General features: G+C 51.8%; 3 protein-coding genes across 15 annotated transcripts in view; 1 reads left to right on the forward strand and 2 right to left on the reverse strand.

Annotated features, from left to right (window-relative positions):
* Positions 1–4,816, forward strand: part of POR (cytochrome p450 oxidoreductase) — a 63,569-nt gene extending 58,753 nt beyond the window's left edge. For 7 of the 8 annotated variants that reach the window (XM_068565956.1, XM_068565949.1, XM_068565951.1 and 4 more), the window contains 8 exons: positions 547–663; positions 770–888; positions 2,774–2,955; positions 3,070–3,219; positions 3,553–3,823; positions 3,905–4,050; positions 4,130–4,215; positions 4,317–4,816. In XM_068565956.1, the coding sequence (XP_068422057.1) occupies positions 547–663; positions 770–888; positions 2,774–2,955; positions 3,070–3,219; positions 3,553–3,823; positions 3,905–4,050; positions 4,130–4,215; positions 4,317–4,461 (1,216 nt within the window). In that variant the 3' untranslated portion in view covers positions 4,462–4,816. The remainder of the gene's footprint in view (positions 1–546; positions 664–769; positions 889–2,773; positions 2,956–3,069; positions 3,220–3,552; positions 3,824–3,904; positions 4,051–4,129; positions 4,216–4,316) is intronic. The other variant, XM_068565950.1, reaches the window with a different exon arrangement.
* Positions 4,817–4,940: 124 nt separating this feature from the next.
* On the reverse strand, positions 4,941–10,815 carry TMEM120A (transmembrane protein 120A). Its single transcript, XM_068565957.1, has 12 exons — positions 10,628–10,815; positions 8,886–9,004; positions 8,505–8,621; positions 6,833–6,892; positions 6,521–6,616; positions 6,354–6,443; positions 6,078–6,143; positions 5,918–5,979; positions 5,719–5,811; positions 5,533–5,597; positions 5,372–5,440; positions 4,941–5,297 (listed from the first exon to the last, which is right to left on the reverse strand). Exons 1-12 carry the CDS (start codon positions 10,706–10,708, stop codon positions 5,184–5,186), a joined length of 1,032 nt encoding a protein of 343 aa, XP_068422058.1. The 5' UTR covers positions 10,709–10,815; the 3' UTR covers positions 4,941–5,183.
* A 136-nt stretch (positions 10,816–10,951) lies between these two features.
* The window catches only part of STYXL1 (serine/threonine/tyrosine interacting like 1), a 64,830-nt gene continuing 50,990 nt past the window's right edge, over positions 10,952–24,791 (reverse strand). For 5 of the 6 annotated variants that reach the window (XM_068565959.1, XM_068565961.1, XM_068565963.1 and 2 more), the window contains 3 exons: positions 23,714–23,811; positions 22,097–22,209; positions 10,952–11,689 (listed from right to left, as the gene is read on the reverse strand). In XM_068565959.1, the coding sequence (XP_068422060.1) occupies positions 11,534–11,689; positions 22,097–22,209; positions 23,714–23,811 (367 nt within the window). In that variant the 3' untranslated portion in view covers positions 10,952–11,533. Of the gene's footprint in view, positions 12,430–22,096; positions 22,210–23,713; positions 23,812–24,791 lie in introns of all 6 variants that reach the window. The other variant, XM_068565960.1, reaches the window with a different exon arrangement.

The following is a 24,791-nucleotide window of genomic DNA, read 5'->3' on the forward strand; positions in this document are numbered from 1 at the left end:
ACCCAGAATCCTGCTGGAGCCGCCCAGGAAAGACCTCCTAGAACCACCAGGCTTTGCGACCAGCAGCCCTGCTGCAGCTGTAGCCGGAAAGCCCGACATTTCAGTGACTTCACAGAGTGAAAGCGTCTCTCCCGTTCACGTACAGTCCTGGGCACCTGGGTGGAGGGGGCTTTGCTCCACACCGTCACTCGGAACCCAGGCCCCGTCCGTCTTGGGGAGCCACCTTCAAGGGCCTGGCCCTCCTTGTGCTCTGCTCACCAACGTGTACAGAGTGTGGGGGGTCCCCCAGGTTTTTAGGGACCAGCCTCAGTTTCCATGTCTGTAAATGGCGACACTGATAACCTAGCTCTACCCCCTTGCGGGGTGCCGGGAGCACCACTGTGGATTAGGCTGGGAAAGCCCACTACCTAATTGGAGAGGTTTCCTCGTGACCCTTGGAGGCCAGCTCTCATGTTTCCTGTGTCCTGTGTGGCCAGAAGTGTCCCTTGGGGTGGGAAGATTCAGACTGAAGGCCTGGCCAGTCACTGAGCTGCTCTCCCCACCCAGCCCCTTCGACGCCAAGAACCCCTTCTTGGCTGTCGTCACCACCAACCGGAAGCTGAACCAGGGAACTGAGCGACACCTCATGCACCTGGAGTTAGACATCTCAGACTCCAAAATCAGGTATCAGCTGCTGCCACCCCCCACCCCCTCAAACCTTTCACTCAGGCCTCCTGTTTGGGTGCAGAGCTGCCTTCCACCCTCCTCCTGAGCCTCGCATCTACCCCAGGTATGAATCTGGGGACCACGTGGCTGTTTACCCAGCCAACGACTCTGCCCTGGTCAACCAGCTCGGCGAGATCCTGGGTGCCGACCTGGACGTTATCATGTCCCTGAACAATCTGGACGGTGAGTCCTGGGATCCAGGCCTCCCTACCTACCTGGGCCTGAGGTGGCTGGTGGGAATGGGCCCCTTGGCAAGGTCCATAGGTTGAGCTTCTGCTTAGGACTAAAGCCTGGTGCCCTAGAAGCCCTCATAACCAAGACCCCAGTTACAGGTTGTAGAACAAACTCGGGGTCAGGGGAAAAGGTAGCTGCAGGGGCTGGCGCTCTCCCTTCTGGGGTTCCCCCATCCCCTCACTGCCATACTCCCTTGAGGGAGTGTGGGTGCCTGGAGACAGAGCCAGCCCCGTGTCCTACAGGGAAGAGAGCCACAACTGGCCACTGAAGGCCCTCTCTGGCTCCAGGGTCTCCTCACCTGTGAACCCAGGGATCCGAGTCAACAATCCTGACGGCCCTCCAGGTCCATTCAGGGTGCTCGGAGTGCAAGGGGCACTACCGTGGGGCAGGGCTGCCCGGCCTGTGAATGCCCCCAGTGCCCCCACTGTCCACTGACCTGGGGCCCAGCTCGGCCTGGCCCTGCCCCGCTCACTCTTGTCCTCAGTGACCTGAGCCTGGGCTGCTCCTTCTCAGCAGCTCGAGTCAGCCTTGAGAGGAGCTGCGTGAAAGGGGGCTGATTTCTATCAGAATTCATCGTGCCGGCAGTGGACGCACGGGAGTGCACGCGTGGGCCTTTCTTGCACTGGGGGGCACGGCTCTTGCGCCATCCGAGGCAGGACCTTGCTGGGGGTCAGGAGGGGTGTTGGTGCTCACTCTCCCCCAGGAGACTCCGGGCCCCTGTGAAGAGCCGTTCACTGCCAAGAGCTGCTTAGAGAGAGGGCTGTGGAGGCTCAGAACCAGAGGCACAAGTGGGGCTGCAGAGGAAGTGCCGCACCTGCCCCTGTCGTGCAAGGCCTGAGCCCTGCTTTCTGGGCTCACACAAGAGGGTGCCTGGGTGCAGGGAACACCTGCTGCTTGATGTGGTTGCTGGGTACACGAGGACTTTCAGTTCATGAAAATCCATCAAGCGTTGCACTGTGACTTGTACACGGTACGCAGGTCATACTTCAGTACCAAGGTCAAACCCCTCCCAAAAACAGACCCAAACCCCTAAAGGCCGAGCCGTCCTGGGCCAGGCCCTCTCCTCTCCATGTGGCTCGGCAGCCTCGCGGTGCCACGGGGCTCATTTGTGCGCAGGAATAAACGCCCCTGCAGTCACGCCTCTAAGAGATGGAGTTGCTCCTGGGTCCAGCCCAGCTCTAGCCTGCTTGTGGGGAGCTGTCAGTAAAGCCAGCCTGTTGACTGTGGTAATGGAAGGCCCCTGGCAAGGGCTGGCGGGGGTGTCTGTGCCAGTAGCTGCCCCTGAGTGTACAGGATGCTGCCCCCAGAGCTTGGCCCTTGGGTGACCCATGCACAGACCTCCACGTGTGTCCAAGCATAAAAAGTGACCCGGAGGGGGCTCTGCTGTCACAGCTGAAGGCCCGGTATTGGCATCGCACAGTCATGAGCCTGGAGCCCCCCCCCACAGTGGACCAGGTCCAGCCCGCAGCCAGGCAGGACACACGTGGGGAGCTCCCCCTCTGCAGCCGTCTCTCTGAGCAGCTCTTGGCAGGGGAAGGGGCCCCGAAGGGGCTGATTCTCCTGGGTGGGGCCAGCGACTGCCAGGCCTGCCCCGGCAACGCCCTGCCTCTGATGAAGACCGCCTGTCCAGCGTGACGCGCGAGGGGGGCCGAAGCCTGAGGCTTTGCCCCCGAAGTCAGGGAAGGACCAGAAAGAGCCGCTCTTGCTTCCAGTGCTCCCTGGGCTGCCCGCTTCCTGAGAGCAGGCCCGAGGCTTTGCCCACCCCATCCCGTGGCACCGCGCCCATCCCGGGGGCGGCCACTGACCCCGAACCCTGCCTGCCCTCTCCTTACAGAAGACTCCAACAAGAAGCACCCCTTCCCCTGCCCCACCTCCTACCGCACGGCCCTCACCTACTACCTGGATATCACCAACCCGCCACGCACCAACGTGCTCTACGAGCTGGCCCAGTACGCCTCAGAGCCCTCGGAGCAGGAGCAGCTGCGCAAGATGGTCTCCTCCTCGGGCGAGGGCAAGGTGGGCCTGCCACTCACACCCCAGCACCCCCAGGCCATTCCCCAAGCTGCCTGGGCCCAACTTCAGCCCTGGCCCCTAGGTCCCCGTGTCTCACCTACGTCTGCCTCTCCCCAGGAGCTGTACCTGAGCTGGGTGGTCGAGGCTCGAAGGCACATCCTGGCCATCCTGCAGGACTACTCGTCCCTGCGGCCCCCCGTCGACCACTTGTGTGAGCTGCTGCCTCGTCTCCAGGCCCGCTACTACTCCATCGCCTCGTCCTCCAAGGTGTGGGCTCCAGGCCTGCCCGCTTATAGAAGACATAGCGTTGGCTCCTTGGAGGGGCCGGGGTCCCTGGGCCGCAGCCCCAGCTCTGCTCCCCGTGGCCAGGGCAGTTCACTTGAGACTCCTGGGCTGTGTGTCCAGAGCTGCAAACTGCTCTCCGGCCCCAGTGCCGAGAGCCAGTCAGGAGAGCTGCCAGGAAGGGGCCTTTGAACAGGTTTGGGCGCCGCGAAGCGTGTAAAGAGGCGCTGAGCAGGGACCCCCGCGGCAGGGTGGGTGGCAGGAGGGAGGGGGGCCTCCGGCACCGCCACATTCACTCCGACCGTGCCGCCCCGCCAGGTCCACCCCAACTCCGTGCACATCTGTGCCGTGGCCGTGGAGTATGAGACCCAGTCGGGCCGCGTTAACAAGGGCGTGGCCACCAGCTGGCTGCGGGCCAAGGAGCCCGCCGGGGAGAACGGCCGCAGGGCCCTGGTGCCCATGTTCGTGCGCAAGTCCCAGTTCCGCCTGCCCTTCAAGGCCACCGTGCCTGTCATCATGGTGGGCCCCGGCACCGGGGTTGCCCCCTTCATAGGCTTCATCCAGGAGCGGGCCTGGCTGAGGCAGCAGGGTGAGTGTACGGGCCCTGGGCGGGCGGGCGGGCAGCAGGGCTGGGACTGGGGTTCCACATCCCCGACTGCTGCCGCCCCAGGCAAGGAGGTGGGGGAGACGCTGCTCTACTACGGCTGCCGCCGCTCTGACGAGGACTACCTGTACCGCGAGGAGCTGGCCGAGTTCCACCAGGACGGCGCCCTCACCCAGCTCAACGTGGCCTTCTCCCGGGAGCAGCCCCAGAAGGTGAGGCCGCGGGCAGGCCCCCGCGGGGCGGAGGGCGGGCGGTGTGAGCAGCCCTCCTCACAGGCGCCCCCACCCTCAGGTCTACGTGCAGCACTTGCTGAAGAGGGACGGGGAGCACCTGTGGAAGCTGATCCACGACGGGGGCGCCCACATCTACGTCTGTGGGTGAGTGAGGGCAGAGGCGGGGCGGGGACGGGGCCTACCTGCCCGTGGGGGAGGGGGGGCCCCCTGCCCGGCCCCCAGCGCCACCTCCTTCCCGCCCGCAGGGACGCTCGGAACATGGCGAGGGACGTGCAGAACACCTTCTACGACATCGTGGCCGAGCAGGGGGCCATGGAGCACGCCCAGGCCGTGGACTATGTCAAGAAGCTGATGACCAAGGGCCGCTACTCCCTGGACGTGTGGAGCTAGAGTCACCCGGGCCCACCCTGCTTTGCTCCTCACGCCCTACAGACTTGCTCCCCCATGTAATCGCTTTCCTCACTCCCTTCTGCCAGTCGCCTGGGTGGGTGCTGCTGGGCCCTGCCACAGGAGGCAGGCCCAGAGACTGCTCCAGGCCTGAGGCGTACCCTCGGACCCGCCGGCCCCAGGGGGCGTGGCTGAGGGTGACCGGGCCGATGCTGCCCGAACACCTCGGGCCCTCGGTGGCTGAACGGAAGGGGCTCCTCCTCTCAGCCGGGTGGGGCCTGGCCCCGCCCCGTGATTGTCAATGAGTGTAAATAATTTTAAATAACCTCTGGCCCTTGGAATAAAGTCGTTTTCTGTATTTGCCTGGTATTGCTTGCATAGATCTGGGGCCTCCACCTGGGTCTCCTTAACTCAGACCCCAGAGAGACCTCAGGAACCCCCAGACCCCTGTCTTACCAGCAGGAGAACACACACCAAGCCCCTCTGAGCCTCTCGCCCTTTATTGAGGCCGCTGGCCCCCGGCTCCCGCAGGCGGGGACACAGGCCCGGGTCTTCCTCTCCAGCGCCGCCTTCAGGGCCCACAGAGCCCACAAAACCCAGGGGAGAGCAGACAGACCCTCCCAGACAAGAGGAGCCCCCACCCCCTCAACATGTGGCGTTCAGAAGCCCCTTCCAGGCCGGGGGTGCCGTAGAGAGCTGTGCCGGCAGGCAGGGAAGGCCCAGCCTCATTCTTTCTTGCTCCCGTGCTGCTGGTGGTGGAACTTCTGGTGTACAACCCGCAGGGTGGTGAAGAAATTGCCGAGGAAGAGGAGGAGGAAGGGGAAGCCACACATGAGCACCTAGGGGAGGAATCGGGGTCAGGACAGAAGCCAGGCCCGGCCCTCCCGGCGTCCTCTCCAGGGGCCCGGCTCACCTGCCACTCCTTGCACTCGGGGTCCCGGGCCAGGTTGAACAACGTCAGCGCATTAAAAAGCTGCCAGAACTGGGAGGGAGGGCGGTTTTTACACACAGTCCCTGCTCGAATCAGAGCCGGGGACGGACAGCCCGATGGACAGGGACACAGGTACAACTTACGTGTCCAAAGAAGAGGAAGGGCAGCAGGAAGGTGAGGCCCCGCCACATCCAGGACTGGAAGCCCTCTGCAGGGGGCACAACCAGGACAGAGACGACCCCATCACTCAGACCCAGGTCAAGAGGAAAGGACTTTGCCCTTCCAGCTCCCCCGTCAGGATTCCAGAGGGGCGGCCACGCCCGACTCACCCACAGTGAGGTCCATGGTGTGCCTCTCGCCCAGGGCCCGCAGGCGGTACAGACAGCCGCTCTGGTAGTAATATTGGAGGAACTGCACAAAGCCTGGAGGGCAGGGGGACATCAGGACTGGGCTGGAGTCCCAAGTCCCTTTCCCGACCCTCCCGAGGGGGGCCAGTCCTAAGCTCAGCAGGACCTCTGAGACACTCACTCTGGTACATGGAAAAGGACAGGAACTGGTTCCGGAACTTCTGGTACATGAGGCCGTCAGGCCTAAGGCAGAGAGCAGAGGGAGGGGTCGGGGCTCGGGGATGCCACCTCTCCCTGCCCCGGCTCCCCCGGAGACCCTGGGACCAAGCCGGCCCACTCACCAGGTCAGCATGACTCCTGACAGGAACGTGGACACGTAATGATGGAAAACCCACCAGCCTTTGATCCTGCATCAGGAAGCCACCGTCACTCCTGTCCCCTCAGCCCCCAGGATCAGTGCTCCGGGACAGGAAGTGGGAAGAAACCAGTACCCCAGCCAGTTCCCGCTTCTCAGAGGGCCACGGCACCCGCCGCCCCCCCCACCTCACTTTCTAGGGCAGCTCCAGTGTCACCCCCCCACCCCCATCCCCAGGAGCCAGGCTCCGGCCTGCGCCCACCGGGAGCCGTTGTTGATGAGGATGCTCTCACGGATGGTCAGGGTGCAGTAATACCAGACCAGCAGGAAGTTGAAGGCAGCGTCTGTCACCCTAGGGAGGGGTACAGAAGGTTGGTGCCAGAGCCTGGAGAGGGCACAGGGTCCAGCCCCGTGCAGCAGGACACCCACCTGGAGTTGAGGAGGAAGCGGCAGGTGAAGGAGATGAGGATGAGGATGATGGTGAGGTAGAGCTTGAACTTCTCGTACTCGTCTTTGTAGGCAAACCTGGGGAGGGGGGAGGGGTACACACTCGTGGGACACGCTGGGATGCTGGCAGGGCCCACCCACGCCTCTGGACACACTGCTGTGGTGGCACGGGGCCAGCATGGGGGAGCAGCCCCTGAACCCCAAGCTTAGCCAGGGAAGCTGGGGCAGACTGGAAGGGACCTGGGGCAGGGGACGGGGAGTAGGGTTGAGACCCCGCCCACAACAACAAATTACTTAGCCTGCTTGCTCAGGAGTGTCACGTTGACATTGCCCAGAACCAGGCTCAGATACAACCTGCGGGAGGGAACACCAGGTGAGGAGAGGTAGCCTTCAGCCCCAAGTCCACTGCAGCAACCCACACCTGTGACCACACCACCCTCCTCCCAACCCAAAAGGGCCTCCTCGGAAACCCTGGCTATATTCTGACCCCCGAGCGCCCAGCCTCCCACCCACAAGGACCCTCTCCCTCACTGACGCTCCCAGGCCCTCCTGACCCTGGTCTCCCTTCCCGAGCCAGCTGAGTCACCAAGCCCTCCTCCATTAACACGGAACCACTTTCTTGCCAATCCTTGCATTGCCATCACCTCACCATCTAAGCTTGTCTCGTCCTCTGCCAGAGGAACTCCGTGAGGTGACTGTAGGTTACAGTCGTATTAAGCAGCTGTTCCCACATGGGCTCTTGTTCACACTCGAGCCGTACGCACAGGCTCAGAGGGGTTCAGGGACTTGCCGGAGGCAGTGAAGAGGTTATGGGGCACAGCTGGGGCTGGGGCCGGGCTCCCTCCCCCGTGCTCAGCTGTGGCCTTGTCCAACCCTCTCCCAAATCCTCCATCCTGTCTCCCTCCGGGCAGGTGACATCTCCGCTGCCTCCTCACCCTCATCTCTGCAACCCCCCTCATCCCAGACAACAAGGGCCTACACCCACCCTTTCCCACCTCCCCAGGGACTTCCCTCCATTGTTTAGTGCACCTCTTCTGGGTCTCTCCCTCTGCTGGCCCACCTCTCAGCAGGTAGATATGCTCAAGTCTTTCCTATGTACAAAGTTACACCCACATCCAAACAAAAGCCACTCCTCAACTCTCACGCCAAGTTCTAGTCACTGGTTTCTAGTTACCAGTTTCTCCTTCCACTCACAGCCAAGCTTCTGAAGCACGGCCTAAACTTGGCTGTCTCCTCAGCTCTTCTGTCATCCCCAGTATCAACTTCCACCCCTACCCTCCTGTGAAGCGGTTCTCTCCAAGGTCACCCTGACTTCCAGGAAACATTTCCCCTTCTGTACTGCATTTGACTGCCTCCCACGCTGCCCCGGGCCAACTGATCTGAGGCTACTGGCCAGTCCTTCCTTCCTTGTCTTCCGGGACACGCTCTCTCCCAGTTGTCTTGCTGCCTGCAGTCTCTGCGGGATTGTTTTCCCTAAGCCTAGGCTTCTGCCATGTCCTCTGCTGTGACTGCAGCTGATCTAAGTGCATGATTGACCTGTCACTCTCCCCTGCCCACTGGGCCAGAGGGAAGCTCTGCAGGCTGGCTCCCCCTCTGGTCTCATTGCAACCTCTTACCCCCTACTGTGAGCTATAGCCATGACACCTACTATTTCTGCCTTCCCATGTCTGCCTGGCTCACTCCTCTTTATCCTTATGACTCAGCTCAGGCACCACCTACTCCAGGAGGCTTTCTCCGACCTCCCAAGCGGTTAGGTACCCCTCACTGTGCTCCCCCCATTCCCTATACTTCCCGCACAAAGCACTCATTGCAGTGAGCTGTCACTGTCACTCAGGCTGTCCCTGAGACAGGACTGTGTCTGACTGGTCAGCCCAGAGTGGGTGCAGGAAACCAAGCAGAGGAAGACGGTGCTTCAGGCCTCCCTCTCAGAAATGCCTGTGAACTGAGCTTGGGGGAGGAATCTTACCCATTCTGCTTGGGCAAGTAGGCCTCCATATCAAAGAAAAGGCCTTGTCGCTCCTTGATCTGGTTTTCCAGCTCCTGCGCAGCTTTCTCGGCCTCTGACGGGAGGGAGGGTTTACATCTGCAGATGCGGCCACAGAAGCCAGAGTCAGAACAGGGGACCCCCACGTGTGATATCACAACTGACACCTGCGCGGCAGGAGAGCAAACGCAACCCAGAGAGGGGAAAGGCCGTGCCCAGGGACATCTGGGAGTCAGTGCCAGCTCTCTACCCCACCAGGTCAGACACCCACCCCCAGTCCGAGGCCACAGGGTATGGGGGGGGCGGGGTGGGTATGATGAGGTATGGGAGGGCATGAGGGAGTATATGGGGACAGGTCCTAACTTCTTCAGGACAAGGGCCAGCTCCTGGAGCTGCTTCTTCTGCCGAGTGATGGAGCTGGTACAGTTGTTCTGCAGCTTGGTCAGCTCCTCCAGCTTCAGGCGGTACAGCCGGTGGGTCTCCTGAGAACCAGGTCGGGGTAAGGCTCAGGCTGGCTAGGGGGCTCCCGAGCCAGAGCCTGCTGGGAAGGAGGTGGGGCATGGACTCCTCCAGGGCTCCTTGGGAGGGTCTCAGCAGGAAAGGAGACAGCCAGCTGTGCCAGCCCAGGGAACTCCCTGAGGGTACTCTCTCTCCAAGGCAGGCAAGGAGGCAGGGGTCTCCCTGTAAGCCCAGAAGCCCCCACAGTACCCCTCTCCCAGAAACAGGAGTTCTCTGAAGGTTTTCTTAGTCTCAGCCCATCTACTAGTTGTTCCCACCCCTCTCTGGCTTATCCTGAATCTGGATTCTAGGCTCATGGATCTACCTTCTGGACCAAGCAGGCTACCTAAAGCCATCCCTGGCCCTCTCAGATCCTCCTGCCTAGACAGCCTGCAAGTGCAGGGGAAGATGAGGCTGTCCAAGATGCCTGCTGCTCTGGCACTCCCAGCATCTTCCTCCCAGAGTAAAGGTCATCAGGCTTTTAGCCCTTGGACCTCTTGCTATAAGACCATTCCTCTACCCTTCCCCCAACACCTTTGACCCAAGGCTTCCCAGAGCACTTTGCCCCAGTGGGTAAGTCTCGAGAAGGAACAGCCTAGAGATGGGGCAAGGGGCAGTGTGAGGAAGGTCAAGCAAGGGCTGAGACCAGGACAGTGGTGACCAGGCTGGGAAGCACTAATGGTAGCAGCTTGGCCGGGCCAGGGGCAGTCAAGCTTCAACGTGGACAGGAAAGGGCTGGAACCAGTCCAGGAGAGGCAAAGTCCTGATCAAGTGCCCAGCTGACCTAGGCTCTACCCTGCGTGGGTCTTGTTTCTCATGCCCAGGAGGGGCCACCTCAGCCTACCCCCAGCCACTACACTCTCCTGTCTGCCTTTCCACAGAACAGCACAGTGGCCCATACCAGCCAGATCCAGACGATTCCTCCCTTGGCTTCCCACTGGTCTCAGAGAGATTCCAATCCCTGTCGAGCCCCGTGAGGTCTCTTGGCAGGGTCTGGCCCACCCACTTTTCCCCTCACTCTCCGCAGCAGCCACGTGGTCCTGTCTCGGTGGGAGCTGTCCTTCACCCTGGATGGGCCCCGCCCCCATCCAGGGACTTCACCTAAACACCACTTCCCCCGACCTAGGCCAGGCTGCCTCCCGGACTGCTCCCCAGCCACACTCAGCCCAGACCGCGCGGCCCGAGGGCGGGGAAGGCGCTGCTCGCCGATCCGGCCCGGCCGGCGCCCACGGCGCATTTGCTCAGTGACTGACACAAGACTGGCCCCGGTCAGCTCGGACTCTCCTGGGAGGGGACCGGGTCGGAGTCGGGGCATCTTTCCGAGGCCTCAGAGGGAGGCCGGAGGTCCGCCTGGGTCAGTGGGGTCACTCTGGGGTCGCGGCGGCCGCGCGGGGAAGAGGTACCGCCGCCGAACATTCATTTGCGGCCGAGAGGAGGGTCCAACCGGGGACACCTGGACCCGGGGCCTCGCCGCCGTCGGGAGCGACACCAGGGTCCCCGACCCCTGACCCCGAGCTCCCCGCTGCCCGACCCGGGGCTGCCCGACCCTTGACCCAGAACCAGATAGACATGGCTCGGAACCAATGGGGGCCCGCATCAGCACTTACCTGGATGCCGAGGAAGTCCTGCTGGAGCTCCTCCCAGTCCCGCAGGCAGTCGCCCAACGGGCCCGGAGGCGGGGGATGCATTGCTGCCGGGCCGTGAGCCGGACGAGCCGAGAGTCGAGGACAGAGCCGCAACCCCGGCGGGCCCGAGGCGCCTCCGCCGCCTCCACCGCCTCCGCCGCCCCCGTCAGCTTCCGGGCTCGAGCCGCAGCGACCACCAATGCGGAAAAGCCTGGAGCGGCGAGCGCGCTGGCCCCGCCCCCTGTCTGAGCCAATCCGGGACAGGGGCGGGGCCGGGGCGGGACCACGTGCTCCGAGGGCCGCTCGCCCGGCTGCTCCCAGCTTGGAGGGCGGTGGCAGCCCCCAACCGGGGCACTGCCGGTGGCGCCAACTGTGTGGTGCAGCCAGCAGTGTCCTTGCCTGTCAGGCAGGGAATAAACCAAGGCCCAGGGAGGTGCCACCTGCCTCACTTTCTCCCTTGGGAAGCTGCTCTTTGGCAGGGAGGGAATTGCGAGCCTCTTATCTCGCTTGGATTTTTACAAGGGCCCCTTTACTGTCTCCCTGTCTCCAAGTTCACCGCTAGTGTCCCTTCCCACAGCCACCAGACTGCCCTGACTAAAACACAAAGCGAATCCCCACCATGTCCCTGCTGAAAACTTTCCAATGGCTCTGCCCTTCCTGCCAGGAGGTCCCTAAGCCATCGCTCTGCAGCCACCCCAGGCTCTGTTCCAGTTCAAGTCCCGACTAAAGCCTGCACTGCCTGAAAAGCCCTTACCCCTCTGGCAAAACCCCACTCTTTGAGGGCATGGGCTCCTGTTGGGGCACGGGGGAGTGCTACTCTAACCCTCTGCAAAGAGTCCTAGGAGGCAACATGGCGTTCACCTGTATGTCCTCAGCCCTGCCCAGGTGTCAGGGAATGTTTGCTGGATGAACATGGACCGACATGTTAAATTCTCCATCAGTCCCCTTGTCTCCTGACTCCAGGCTCGTTCTGTGGGCGCTGCCAGCACTCAGAAGCACAGTCACAGGAAAATTCCTTTTGAGACCGGAGGAATTTCTAGAAACCTGGTTGTGAGGGATGGGAGGGTGAGAATCTCTTCTTGGTGAACACAGCCAGGCAAAAATGAGTGAGGAGCAAGGAAAGGACATCTGTACAGGTGATGGAGCAGTAGGGAGTGCTGAAACTGGGGATGAGGCAAGGGTATGCCCTTGTGCCAGGAGCCTCTCAAAGCTGTAAAGCCTGCAGCCTGAGCCAAGGCTGAGCTTGGCATCTCTGGGGCTGGGGGATCTCCACCCATGGATGGGCATTGTGACTGTGGAGCAACACAAGGCTGGGGGAACCCTTGGAGCTCCCACCAGGCAGCCTCCAAAGGGTCCACGTTATGGGGGACATGAGTGGCAGCTGCTCTGGCAGCCAGATGCTCCTCCAGAAGCAGCCTCAGGAGTGCAGTGGGGGTGGGTCCAGGATGCCCCAGGGATGGGGGTTCTCGCTGAGTCTGAGCACCTCCTGTGCTGGCACAAATGAGGAACCTGGGAAGAACCACTGAGGCAGGCTGACACAAGGCTCCAGGCAGCAAAGGCCTTCTCATTCCTGGTTACACACCCTGGCCCACTACCCACAAAAAGCTCCCAAGGCAGGTTCTTCTGGACCCATAGCTGAGCCACAGAGAAAATCAGTAGAGTGGATCCAAGATGTCTGTGACGATGTCTCCAAGGACAACCTTCTCCCACTCTGACAGCTGAGCCACCAAAGCCCGATTTGGACGCATGTTGGTTTTACACTTCTTGACGTAGGCCCAGGACCTCTGTGAACCCAAGGAGAGAAAAGCAGGCTTCAGGATTGGACCTGGGCCCTTTCCACCTTGATCACAGCCAGCTCAGGAGGGACAGGAGGCACTTGCCCAGGGGTCAGCAACATAGCTTAAGGGCAGGACAAAGAAACAGCAGCAGCTTGGGGTTAAAAGATTAGGGCAAGGAGTTGTAGGAGCTGGCTCTGCCTGGGGCAAGCCCCTCTGCATTCTGAATATAGAGACAGAAATCATTCTTATGTCAGATGGCTCCTGTGAAGGTTGAGAAAACATACGTGAAACCTCCTGTGGACAGGAAAGCACCATGCCCGTGCCTGGCACTCAGTGCTGCCTCAACAAAGATTTGCATTGTAAGTGGATAAATGAATGGAAAGGGGAAGAGAACTTTGGCAAATTCTCTGAAGAAGAAAAACTGAAGCTGCCTTCTTTTAGGTGCCCACCCCAAAATGCAGGAAAGGTTATTACATGAAGGAAGGTGACCAGCTGGTCTCCATCTGGATTGAGGATAGAGGAAAAAGGAAAAGGCAAAAGCAGTTCCTCAACAGACTGTGGAATAGAAGGAAACTATCTTAATAAAGGTCATATATGAAAAGTACACAGGTAACATCATAATGGTGAAAGACTGAAAGCTTTTCCTCTGAGATCAGGAACGAGGCAAGGATGCCCACTTCCACCAATTCTATTCAACGCTGTACTGGAAGTTCTAGACAGAGCAATTAGGAAAAAAGAAAAGGCATCCAAATTGGAAAGGAAGAAGTAAAATTATTTCTGTTTGCAGATGATATGAACTTAATGATCTTGTATGTTGAAAACCTTAAAGATTAAACACAAAAAAACTGTTAGAATAAACGAATGTAACAAAGTTGCAGGATACAAAATCAGTTGTGTATCTAACTAACAATGAACAATCCGAAAAGGAAATTAAGAAAATTTCATTTACACTAGCATCAAGAGAATAAAATACTTAGGAATAAACTTAACCAAGGAGGTAAAAGACTTGTACCCTGAAAAATGCAAAATGTTGCTGAAAGAAATTAAGGAAGACTAAAATAAATGGAAAGACATCCCAGGTACATGGAATAGAAGATTTAATATTGTTAAGATGCAAATACTACCCAAAGTGATCTAAAGATTTAATGCAATCTCTATCAAAATCCCAACAGCGTTTTTTGCAGAAATAGAAAAATCCATCCTAAAATTCATATTGAATCTCAAGGAACCCCGGAATAATCAAAACAATTGTGAAAAAAGAGAGACAAAGTTGGGGGTCTCACACTTCGTTATTTCAAAACCTTTTAAGTTATTACAAAACTATGATAAAAGAATGTGGTACTGGCATAAAGACATTTAGACCAGTGGAATAGAATAGACAGCCCAGAAATAAATGCTCACATATATAGTAAAATGATTTCAACAATGGTGCCAAAACTATTCAATGGAGAAAGGAGAGTCTTTTCAACAAATGGTGTTAGGAATACTGGATATCCACATGTAAAAGAATGAAACTAGTGTAACCTTACACCATGTACAAAAATTAACTCAAGATGATGGAAGGCATAAAGTAAGAGCTAAAATTATAAAACCCTTGAAAGAAAACATAGGGGAAAAGCTTCATGATATTGGATTTGGCAATTATTTCTTGGATGTGACACCAAAAGCACAGGCAATAAAAGAAAAAACAGATTGGTTTATATCAAAATAAAAAACTTCTGTACATCAAAAAAAAAAAAAAAACCTTCTGTGCATTAAAGACAAAATCAACAGAGTGAAAAGGCAAGACAGAATGGAAGGAAACATTTGCAAATCATATACCTGTTTTATGTTTCAACCTTATTTCAAACCTTTTAAGTTATTACAAAACTATGATAAAAGAATGTGGTACTGGCATAAAGACAGACATTTAAGACCAGTGGAATAGAATAGACAGCCCAGAAATAAATGCTAACATATATAGTAAAATGATTCCAACAAGGGTGCCAAAACTATTCAATGCAGAAAGTGTTAATATGAGGAATATATAAGGAACTTCTAAAACTCAACAACAAAAAACCAAACAACCCAACTAATAAATGGGCAAAGGACTTTGAATAGACATTTCTCCTAAGAAGATATATGAATGGCCAATAAGCAGGCAAAAAGATGCTCAACATCACTAATCATTAGGGAAATGCAAATCAAAACTACAATGCTATACTTCCTCAAACTGATTACGATGGTACTATAAAAGGAAAGAAAGAAAGGAAGAAAGGAAGGAAGGAAGAAAACAACTGTTGGCAAGGATGTGGAGAAATTAGAACCCTTGTGCACTATTGATGGAATGTATTAAATGGTACAGCCTCTGTGGAAAACAGTATGGAGATTCCCCCCCACCCCAAAATTAAAATAAGAACTACCATATGACCCAGTAATTCGTCTACTGGGTATATACCCAAAAGAGTTGAAGGCAGGGTCTCAAAGAGATATTTGCACAACCATGTTCACAGCAGCATTATTCATAATGGCTAAAACGTGGAAGCAATCCAAGTGTCCATCAATGAATAAATGGATAAGCAAACTGTGGTATATACATACAAGGGAATATTATTAGCCTTAAAAAGGAGGGAAATTTTGACATATGCTACAATATGGTTAAACCTTGAGGACATTATGCTAAGTGTAATAAGCCATTCATGAAAAAACAAATACTTTATGATTCCACTTATATGATGTACTTAGTGTAGTCAAAATTACAAAGACAGAAAGAAGAATGGTGGCTACCATGGGCTAGGGGGAGGGGAGAATAAGGAGTTATTGTTTAATAAATATAGAGTTTCAGTTTTACAAGATGAAAAGAGTCATGGGGCTAGGTGGTGGTGATGGCTGCACATTATGAATGTATTTAACACTACTGAATTATATTCTTAAAAATGGTTAAGACAGGGGCTTCCCTGGTGGCGCAGTGGTTAAGAATCCGCCTGCCAATGCAGGGGACACGGGTTCGAGCCCTGGTCCAGGAAGATCCCACATGCCGTGGAGCAACTAAGCCCGTGCGCCACAACTACTGAGCCTGAGCTCTAGAGCCTGCAAGCCACAACTACTGAGCCCTTGTGCCACAACTACTGAAGACCACATGCCTAGAGCCTGTGCTCCGCAACAAGAGAAGTCACCGCAATGAGAAGCCCACGCACTGCAACAAAGAGTAGCCCCCGCTCACCACAATTAGAGAAAGCCCACATGCACAGCAACAAAGACCCAACACAGCCAAAAAAATAAATAAATTTATTTTTAAAAAATTATTTTAAAAAATGGTTATTAAGACAGTAAGTTTTATGTTATGTATGTTTTAATGCAATAAAAAAGAGAAAAAAACTACGAGATAGGGCTTCCCTGGTGGCGCAGTGGTTGAGAGTCCGCCTGCCAATGCAGGGGACACGGGTTCGAGCCCTGGTCTGGGAAGATCCCACATGCCGCGGAGCGGCTGGGCCCGTGAGCCACAACTGCTGAGCCTGCGCGTCTGGAGCCTGTGCTCCGCAACGAGAGGGGCCGCGATAGTGAGAGGCCCGCGCACCGCGATGAAGAGTGGCCCCCGCTTGCCACAACTAGAGAAAGCCCTCGCACAGAAACGAAAACCCAACACAGCCAAAAATAAATAAATAAATAAAATAATTAAAAAATAAAACAAAACAAAACAAAACTACGAGATACCACCTCACACCCATTAGGATGGCTACTATTTAAAAAAAAAGAAAATAATAAGTGTTGGTGAGGAAATGGAGAATTTGGAACCTTATGTACCATGTATGGGAATGTAAATTGGTGCAGCTGCTATGGAAAACAGTGGTTCCTCAACAAAGTAAAAACAGAATTACCATATGATCTAGAAATTCCATTCTGGGTCTATACCCAAAAGAATTGAAAGCAAGTGGCCAGTGGGGCTTGTGTTCATGGGTTTAACAGGACAGTAGTAAACAAATAGTTCTTAACTGGATTATCAGCCCAGGGCTAAGTGCAAAGAAAGCATACAGAAACACCCTTTTTCCATTCTTCCCCTGAAAGAGATATATTTGCGTACTTTAAAAGTTGCTGCCTGAGGGTCTGGCTTCCAATCAGCCTGAATCTAGGTGCAGACTGAGATCCTTCCCTTTGGAAGGCTGACAAGTCTTGGCACACGTGTCCTCAACTACTGGGAACCACTAAGAACAAAGTAGCCTGCTTGAACAATCACAAAAGTGTGAGAGATAACAAAGAGATAGGGAAGCGTTGAACAATACGTTCATCTTTTACATGAGACACTAGGAGAGGTGGCTGTTTTATCTAATGCATAGAAACCAACACTGAGGGTTAAGGAAAATGAAGAAACATAGGAATATGTTCCAAATGAAACAAAATGAGAGACCCTCACAAAAACACTTTAATGAAATGGAGATAAGTGATTTACCTGACAAAAGTTCAAAATAACAGTCATAAAGATGCTCACCAAGGTCAGAAGAATGCCTGAACAAAGTGAGAATCTCAACTAAGAGATAGAAAATATAAGAACGTACAAAATAGAAGTCTCAGAGCATGCAATAACTGAACTGAAAAATACAATAGAAGGATTCAACAGCAGACTAGATGAAGCAGAAGAAAGGCTCAGCAAACTCAAAGACAGTAGAACTCATCCATTCAGAGCAGCAAAAGGAAAGAATAATTAAAAACAGTGAAGATACTGAAAAAGAATATATACATGTATAACTGAATCACTCTGCTGTACACCTGAAACTAACACAACATTGTTAATCAACTATACTCCAATATAAAAGTTTAAAATTAAATTTAAAAAATCAGTGAAGATAGATTAAGGGACTTAAGGGACATCAAAATGACCAATATTCACATTATAGAGATCCCAGAGGAGAAGAGAAAGAGGAAGGGACAGAAAACTTATTTGAATAAATAATGGCTGAAAACCTCCTTATCCTGGGGAAGGAAACAAACTTCCAGATTCAGGAAGTCCAGGGAATCTGAGAAACCCACACCAAGACATTATACTTAAATTGTCAAAGTTAAAGACGAGGAAAGACTCTTAAAAGCAACAAGAGAAAAACAACTTGGGAACCCCCATAAGACTGTCAGCAGATTTCTCAGCAGAAACTTTGCAGGCCAGGATGGAGTGGCATAATATATTCAAAGGGCTGAAAGAAAAAAATTGCCAACCAAAAATTGCTTTACACCTGGCAAAGTTGTCCTCCTTCAAAATTGAAGGAGAGGTAGAGAGTTTTCCAGACAAGCAAAAGCTGAAGGAGTTCATCACCACTAGGCCTTGCAAGAAATGTTAAAGGGACTTCTTTAAGCTGAAATAAAAGGGCAGTAATTAGTAACAGGAAAACATAAGAAACTATAAATCTCATTGGTAAAGGTAAATATATAGTAAAATTCAAAATAACCTAATGTAAAAGTGGTGGTTTAATAACTTCAGATGTACGGACACACACAGACTGAAAGTGAAGGGATGGAAGAAGATATTCTATGCAAATGGAAACCAAAAGAAAGCTGGGTTAGCTATATTTATTCAGACAAAAATAGACTTTAAGACAAAGACTGTAGTAGACACAAAAGTAGGTCACTATAAAGGGGTCAATCCAACAAGAGAATATAACACTTATAAATATGTATGTGCCCAATATAGGAGCATCTAAATATACAAAGCAAATATTAATAGTCCTAAAGGGAGAAGTAGACAGCAATATAATAATAGTGGGCTTAATACTGCACTTTCATCAATGGATAGATCATTCAGAAAGAAAATCAGTAAGGAAACACTGGACTTAAACTACACATGGACTTAACAGACATTTACAGAACACTCCATCCAAAAGCAGCAGAATACACTTTCTCTCAAGTGCAGATGGAACATTCTCCTGGATAGACCATATATTAGACCACAAAACAAGTGTTAATAAATTTAAGTAAAAAATCACATCAAGCAGACTTCCCTGGTGGCACAGTGGCTAAGAATCCGCCTGCCAATGCAGAGGACGTGGGTTCAAGCCCTGGTCTGGGAAGACCCTACATGCCGCAGAGCAACTAAGCCCGTGTGCCATAACTACTGAGCCTGCGATCTAGAGCCCACGAGCCACAACTACTGAGCCCGCGCGACACAACTACTGAAGCCCGCCCACCTAGAGCCCATGCTCCGCAACAAGAGAAGCCACCGCAATGAGAAGCCTGTGCACCGCGACGAAGAGTAGCCCCCGCTTGCCACAACTAGAGAAAGCCTGCACACAGCAACAAAGACCCAGTGCAGCCATAAATTAATTAATTAATTGATTTTTTTAAATGTCAAAAAAAAATTTTTAAATCATATCAAGCATCTCTTCTAATCACAATGGTATGAAACTAGAAATCAATTACAAGAAGAAAACTGAAAAATTCACAAGTATGTGAAAAGTAAAGAACATGCTACTTAACAACCAATGGGTCAAAGAAGAATTCAAACAAGAACTCAAAAAATATCTTGAGACAGATTAAATGGAAATATAACATACCAAAACTTATGAGATGCAACAAAAGCAGTTCTAAAAGGGAAGTTCATAGCAATAAGTGCCTACATTAAAAATAAGAAAGATCTCAAATAAATTACCTAACCTTACACCCCAAGGAACTAGATAAAGAACAAACTAAGCCTAAAGTGAACAGAAGGAAGAAAATAACAAAGGTCAGCATGGAAATAAATGAAATAGAGACTTAAAAGACAATAGAAAAGATCAATGAAACTATGAGCTATTTTTTTGAAAAGTAAAACAAAATGGACAAAGCTTTAGCTAGATTCACCAAGAAAAAAAGAGAGAGGACTCAAATAAATAATACCGGAAATGAAAGAGGAGACATTAAACTGATAGCACAGAAATACAAAAGATAGTAAGAAATCAGACAACCTAGAAGAAATGGATAAATTCCTAGAAACGCACAACTTACCAGGACTTAGCCATGAAGAAATAAGAAAATCTGAACAGACCAGTTACTAGCAAAGAGATTGAATCAGTAATCAAAAACCTCCCAAAAAACAAAAGTCCAGGACCAGATGGCTTCACCGGCAAATTCTACCAAACATTTGAACAAGAATTAATACCAATCCTTCTCAAATTCTTCCAAAAAACAGAAGAGGAGGGAACACTCCCAAATTCATTCTATGAGGCCAGCATTACCCTGACACCAAAACCAGACAAGGACACCACAAGAAAAGAAAATTACAGGCCAATATGACTGATGAACATAAATACAAAATCCTCAACAAAATTTTAGCAAACTGAATTCAACAAGACATTAAAAGGATCACACACGATGGTCAAGTGGGATTTGTTCCAGGGATGTATGGATGGTTCAACATTTGCAAAACAATCAATGTGATACATCACATTAACAAAATGAAAGATAAAAATCATATGATCACCTCAAGAGATGCAGAAAAAGCATATGACAATATTCAACATCGATTTATGATAAAAATTCTCAACTAAGTGTGTACAGAGGGAATGTACCTCAACATAATAAAGGCCATATATGACAAGCTGACAGCTAACATCATACTCAACAGTGAAAAGTTGGAAGCTTTTCCTCTAAGATCAGGAACAAGACAAGAATGCCTACTCTCACCACATTTATTCAACATAGTATTTCAAGTCCTAGACAGAGTAAGAAAAAGATATCCAAATCAGAAAGGAAGAAGTAAAACTGTCTCTCTTTACATACAACATATATATAGAAAACCCTAAAGACTTCACAAAAAAACTGTTAGAACTAATAAACAAATTCAGTAAAGTTACAGGATACAAAATCAATATACAAAAATCAGCTGTGTTTCTATACACTGATAACAAACTATCAGAAATAGAAATTAAGAAAATAATCCCAATTGCATCAAAAAGAGTAAAATACCTAGGAATAAATTTAACCAAGGAGGTGAAAGACTTGTACACTGAAAACTATGACACTGATGAAAGAAATTAAAGAAGACACAAATAAATAGAAAGATATTCCATGCTCATGGATTGGAGGAATATTGTAAGAATGTCCATACTACCTGAAGCAACCTACAGATTGAACACAATCCCTATCAAAATCCCAATGGTATCTTTCAGAGAAATAGAATAAACAATCCTAAAACTTGTATGGAATGACAAGACCCCAAATAGCCAAAGCAAATTTGAGGAAGAAGAGCAAAGCTAGAGGCGTCACGCTTCCTGATTTCAAACTATATTACAAAGCTATAGTAATCAAAGCAGTATAGTATTGGCATAAAATATATACACATAGATCAACAGAATAGAATAGAGATCCCAGAAATAAGCCCATACATATATGGTCAATTCATTTAGGACAAAGGAGCTAATAATATGCAATGATGAAAGAATGGTCTCTTCAATAAGTAGTGCTGGGAAAACTGGACAGTCACATGCAAAAGAATGAAACTGGTGGGAATTCCCTGGCGGTCCAGTGGTTAGGACTCCGTGCTTCCACTGCCAGGGGCTCAGGTTCAATCCCTGGTTGGGGAACTAAGATCCCGCAAGCCGCACAGTGCAGCCAAAAAAAAAAAAAAAAAAGAAACTGGACCACCATCTTACACCATACACAAAAAAGGCTCAAATGGAAGACCTGAAACCATAAAACTACTAGAAGAAAACATAGGTGGTAAACTCCTTGACATCAATCTGGTGGTAACTTTTTGGATTTGACACCAAAAGCAAAGGCAACAAAAGCAAAAATAAACAAGTGGGACTACATCAAACTAAAAGGCTTCTGCACAGCAAAGGAAACCATCAACAAAACGAAAAGGTAGGGGCTTCCCTGGTGGCGCAGTGGTTGAGAATCTGCCTGCCAATGCAGGGGACACAGGTTCGAGCCCTGGTCTGGGAAGATCCCACATGCCGCGGAGCGACTAGGCCGGTGAGCCACAGTTGCTGAGCCTGTGCGTCTGGAGCCTGTGCTCCGCAACGAGAGGGGCCGCGATAGTGAGAGGCCCGCGCACCGCGATGAAGAGTGGCCCCCACTTGCCACAACTAGAGAAAGCCCTCGCACAGAAACGAAGACCCAACACAACCATAAGTAAATAAATAAATAAATAAATAAATAAATAAATAAATAAATAAATAAATAAATAAATTTAAAAAAAAAAAATGAAAAGGCAACCTAAGAAATGGGAGAGAATATCTGCAAGTCATGTAACTGATAATGGGTTAATACCCAAAATATATAAAGAACTCATACAACTCAATAGCAAAAAAACAAAAAATCTGATTTTTAAAAGGGCCAAGATTCTGAATAGACATTTTTCCAAAGAAGACATACAGATGGCCAACAGGTACATGGCAACAGCCAAAATGCACCTCCCTTGGAGAACCCTGAACGAACACTGGTACACAGACTGACAGTACTGGGGGACACACAGATGGTGCTGCTGGCCACAGCCTTGCCCAGCCTGAGTTCCTGGGCCTGCCCTGTGTGCCCAGCCTCAGGTCTCTAACCCAGATCTCGGGTTCCTTCCCTTGGATGTGGTATGCTGGGTAAAGCCCTGGACTTGGGGCTCCCCTCCCTGACCCTTCCCTCCCAAACCCCCCACCCCCAATTAAGGCCCCAAATCGGTGCTGGAGACCCATTCCTCTGAGGTGCAGCTCTGACCCCACCTCCTGGACCAGGGAATACATACCTTCAGGGTCTGCTCATGTCGGTGCATAAGGTAGGCCAAGATGGCCGCACAGCTGCGACTGATGCCCATGGTGGAAAAGACCAGGATGACAGAGCCAAGCTCCAGGTGAACTTCTGCAAATGGAAGGAAAGGTGTGAGGTTGTGCGTGGCCCCCTTCCTTGTGGGTCTGTAAGATGACTGGCCTCAGTGGGTCCAAGAGTAGGTTCAGAACCAGCACACCATGGTCTAGGCAAGTCACGTGACATCTCTAGGATACTGTTTCATTGCCTGGCAAACAGGGATCCTCAGACCTAGCTGGCAGTTCACGAGAATCATGCCTGGGCGTTCAGCATTATCATGCAAAGGCCTTTTCTGGGCTATGCAGCCTTCCATCCCAGGAAGGTCTGCTACCAGTTGACCTCCCCAGGTGGGGATAAAAGGACTATACCCCAAGGGCATTTGGGTGCTGATAGAGGCAGGGTAGCCTGAATGTGAATCACAACCAGTAAGTACTGGCTGTCGGGCTTGGGCACTCTAACCCACAGTTTCCTCATCTGGAAAATGTGATAACAGTATACTACCTACCTGATAAGATTTTGCACTGTGCTTAGCCCAGTGCCTGGCACACAAGTGTCAGCTAACCACACTCAATAACGCCCCGGGACTGTCAATCTCACCCATTGAGGGATGGGAAGGAAATCTAAGCTGGCATCTTAGGCTGGTTGGTAACCCCCAAGAACTGAAGATAAATATACCAATTGCAAAATCACAGACTGTCAGAGCTGGAGGAGGACTCAGATGATTAAGGCCAACTGCCTCATTGTATGGATAAGGAAACTGAGGCACAGAGAAGTTAAGGGTTGGCTCAGAGCCACCCAGTGAGGTGGGGCTGGAGAGGGGGCTTCTTTGGGCCACAGGGCTCTGCCACCCCATGATGGGACCCAGGGCAAGTCTCAGTCTCAGCTCCTAGGCAAGTGATAGTTACAACCTCCCAGAAAAATACAGGATGTCTGGGCCAAAATGCCATTCTCGGGCAGGGGGCTGTGTTGGTGCTGAGCAGGCCATCCTGGGGTGGGCCTCTAACCGGACACAACCTTGCTCTCTCCAGCGATCTTGCTCTCCTTAGGATGACTGAAAACTCCACCCTCAGTGAGGCAAGCGGCTGGTGGGCACTGCTGTGTGAGGTAGGAGAACAGAAGGGGCACTGGGCCCACACACTGGGGACCATGGAATTCAGAGATGGAAGGGCTCTGGAGTCTTCCTTCTACCCCACCACACCGACCAGATAGGAGGGCCGGGACAGAGTGATGCCGAGACTGGAGCTTGGCCAGGCGTGAAAGGGCATAGCGATCCATCCAGGGCCAGAACACAGGGCACTCAATCCACAGTCTGGGGCTCTCATTTGGCCCCACTGCTCCCAAGGTAAACGCGTGGCTGCCCATATTGCCAAGGACCCCCCCCGGGAGGCAGGCTTGTCCCGGGGCTTGGCCACACCTGGCTGGGCATGTGCTGGGCCCTGCCCTTTTTCTCCTGAGTGCTGGGAGTGGCAGTCAGCAATAGGCATGTGGATGAGGTACCACAGCCCCTCTGCTCCCTGGGCACAGAACAGTTGCTGCCTGGTTAAAGAATGCTCCTTACCAATGAAGTGACAGAGGTGGCGTAAAAAGGGTGTAATGTTGGCTTCCAGGGAATCTTCTATCTGGATGTGCAGAAGCTTGTCGGCGTCACCTACAAAACTAAACGGAAGAAAAGCACAGGTAATCAGGCAAACTCACACAGAGCCCTACTGTGGCATCCTTCACCCACAGCAATGGGATCATAGGGGAAGGAGGCTGAACTAGCATCAGGGAGATCTGGGCAAATAAATGAACCCCTCTCAAAAAAACAGCACCTACCTCATAGGGGTGTTGTGTAGATTAAGTCAATTAATCTATGTAAAGCATTCAGCAATCTGCTTGGCACACGGTAGTGCCCAATAAATGTGACATTATTATTATTAAACAAACCTGGTGTTTTCCTAGAATACAGTGAAGATAGTGAGGGTGGAAAGGAATATGTAATGAATCTGCTATGTTAAATGGAGAAAGCAAGGTGAGAAGGATGGAGAGTGGTGGGCCTGCTGTTTTAGATAGGATGGTCATGGAAGGCTTTACTGAGGAGGTAACATTTGGGCAGAGGTTTAAAGGAGGTGACAGAACAAGCCAGGCAGTTATATGAGGAAAGAGTGTTCCAGGTAGAGAATACAAGTGCAAAGGCCCTGAGGGCAGTATGTTTCATATGTTGAGAAACAATAGGGAGATCAGAGTGGCTAGAGCTTTATGAACAAGGGGGAAAGAGGAGGGAGATGAGGCATGTGGCATGTTTAATGAGAAGATGCCCGCAAGGATCTTGGCACAATGTCTAGTGTGCAGTGAGCACTTGGTAAATGTTATTTATGAAGACTAGGGCCTACTGGTGACATTCATTCACTGTGGTATGCAGAAAGTTGCAGTAGATTCAGAAATGAAAATATCCTGGTTTAGTTTCTGCATGAGCACTTGCTGTGACAAATACAAGCGCAATTCACCCTGCATTCATTCATTCGTCCATCCATCCTTCCCTTCCGCCTCATCCCTCTCTCCCTCCCCACCTGACCACCAATCCACCATCCATTCATCCATCTATCCCCAACCATTCATTCTTTCCTCAGATACTCACTCAATGCCTATTGTGTGCC

This window comes from Eschrichtius robustus, chromosome 16, assembly GCF_028021215.1.
Source record: "Eschrichtius robustus isolate mEscRob2 chromosome 16, mEscRob2.pri, whole genome shotgun sequence".
NCBI lineage: Eukaryota > Metazoa > Chordata > Mammalia > Artiodactyla > Eschrichtiidae > Eschrichtius > Eschrichtius robustus.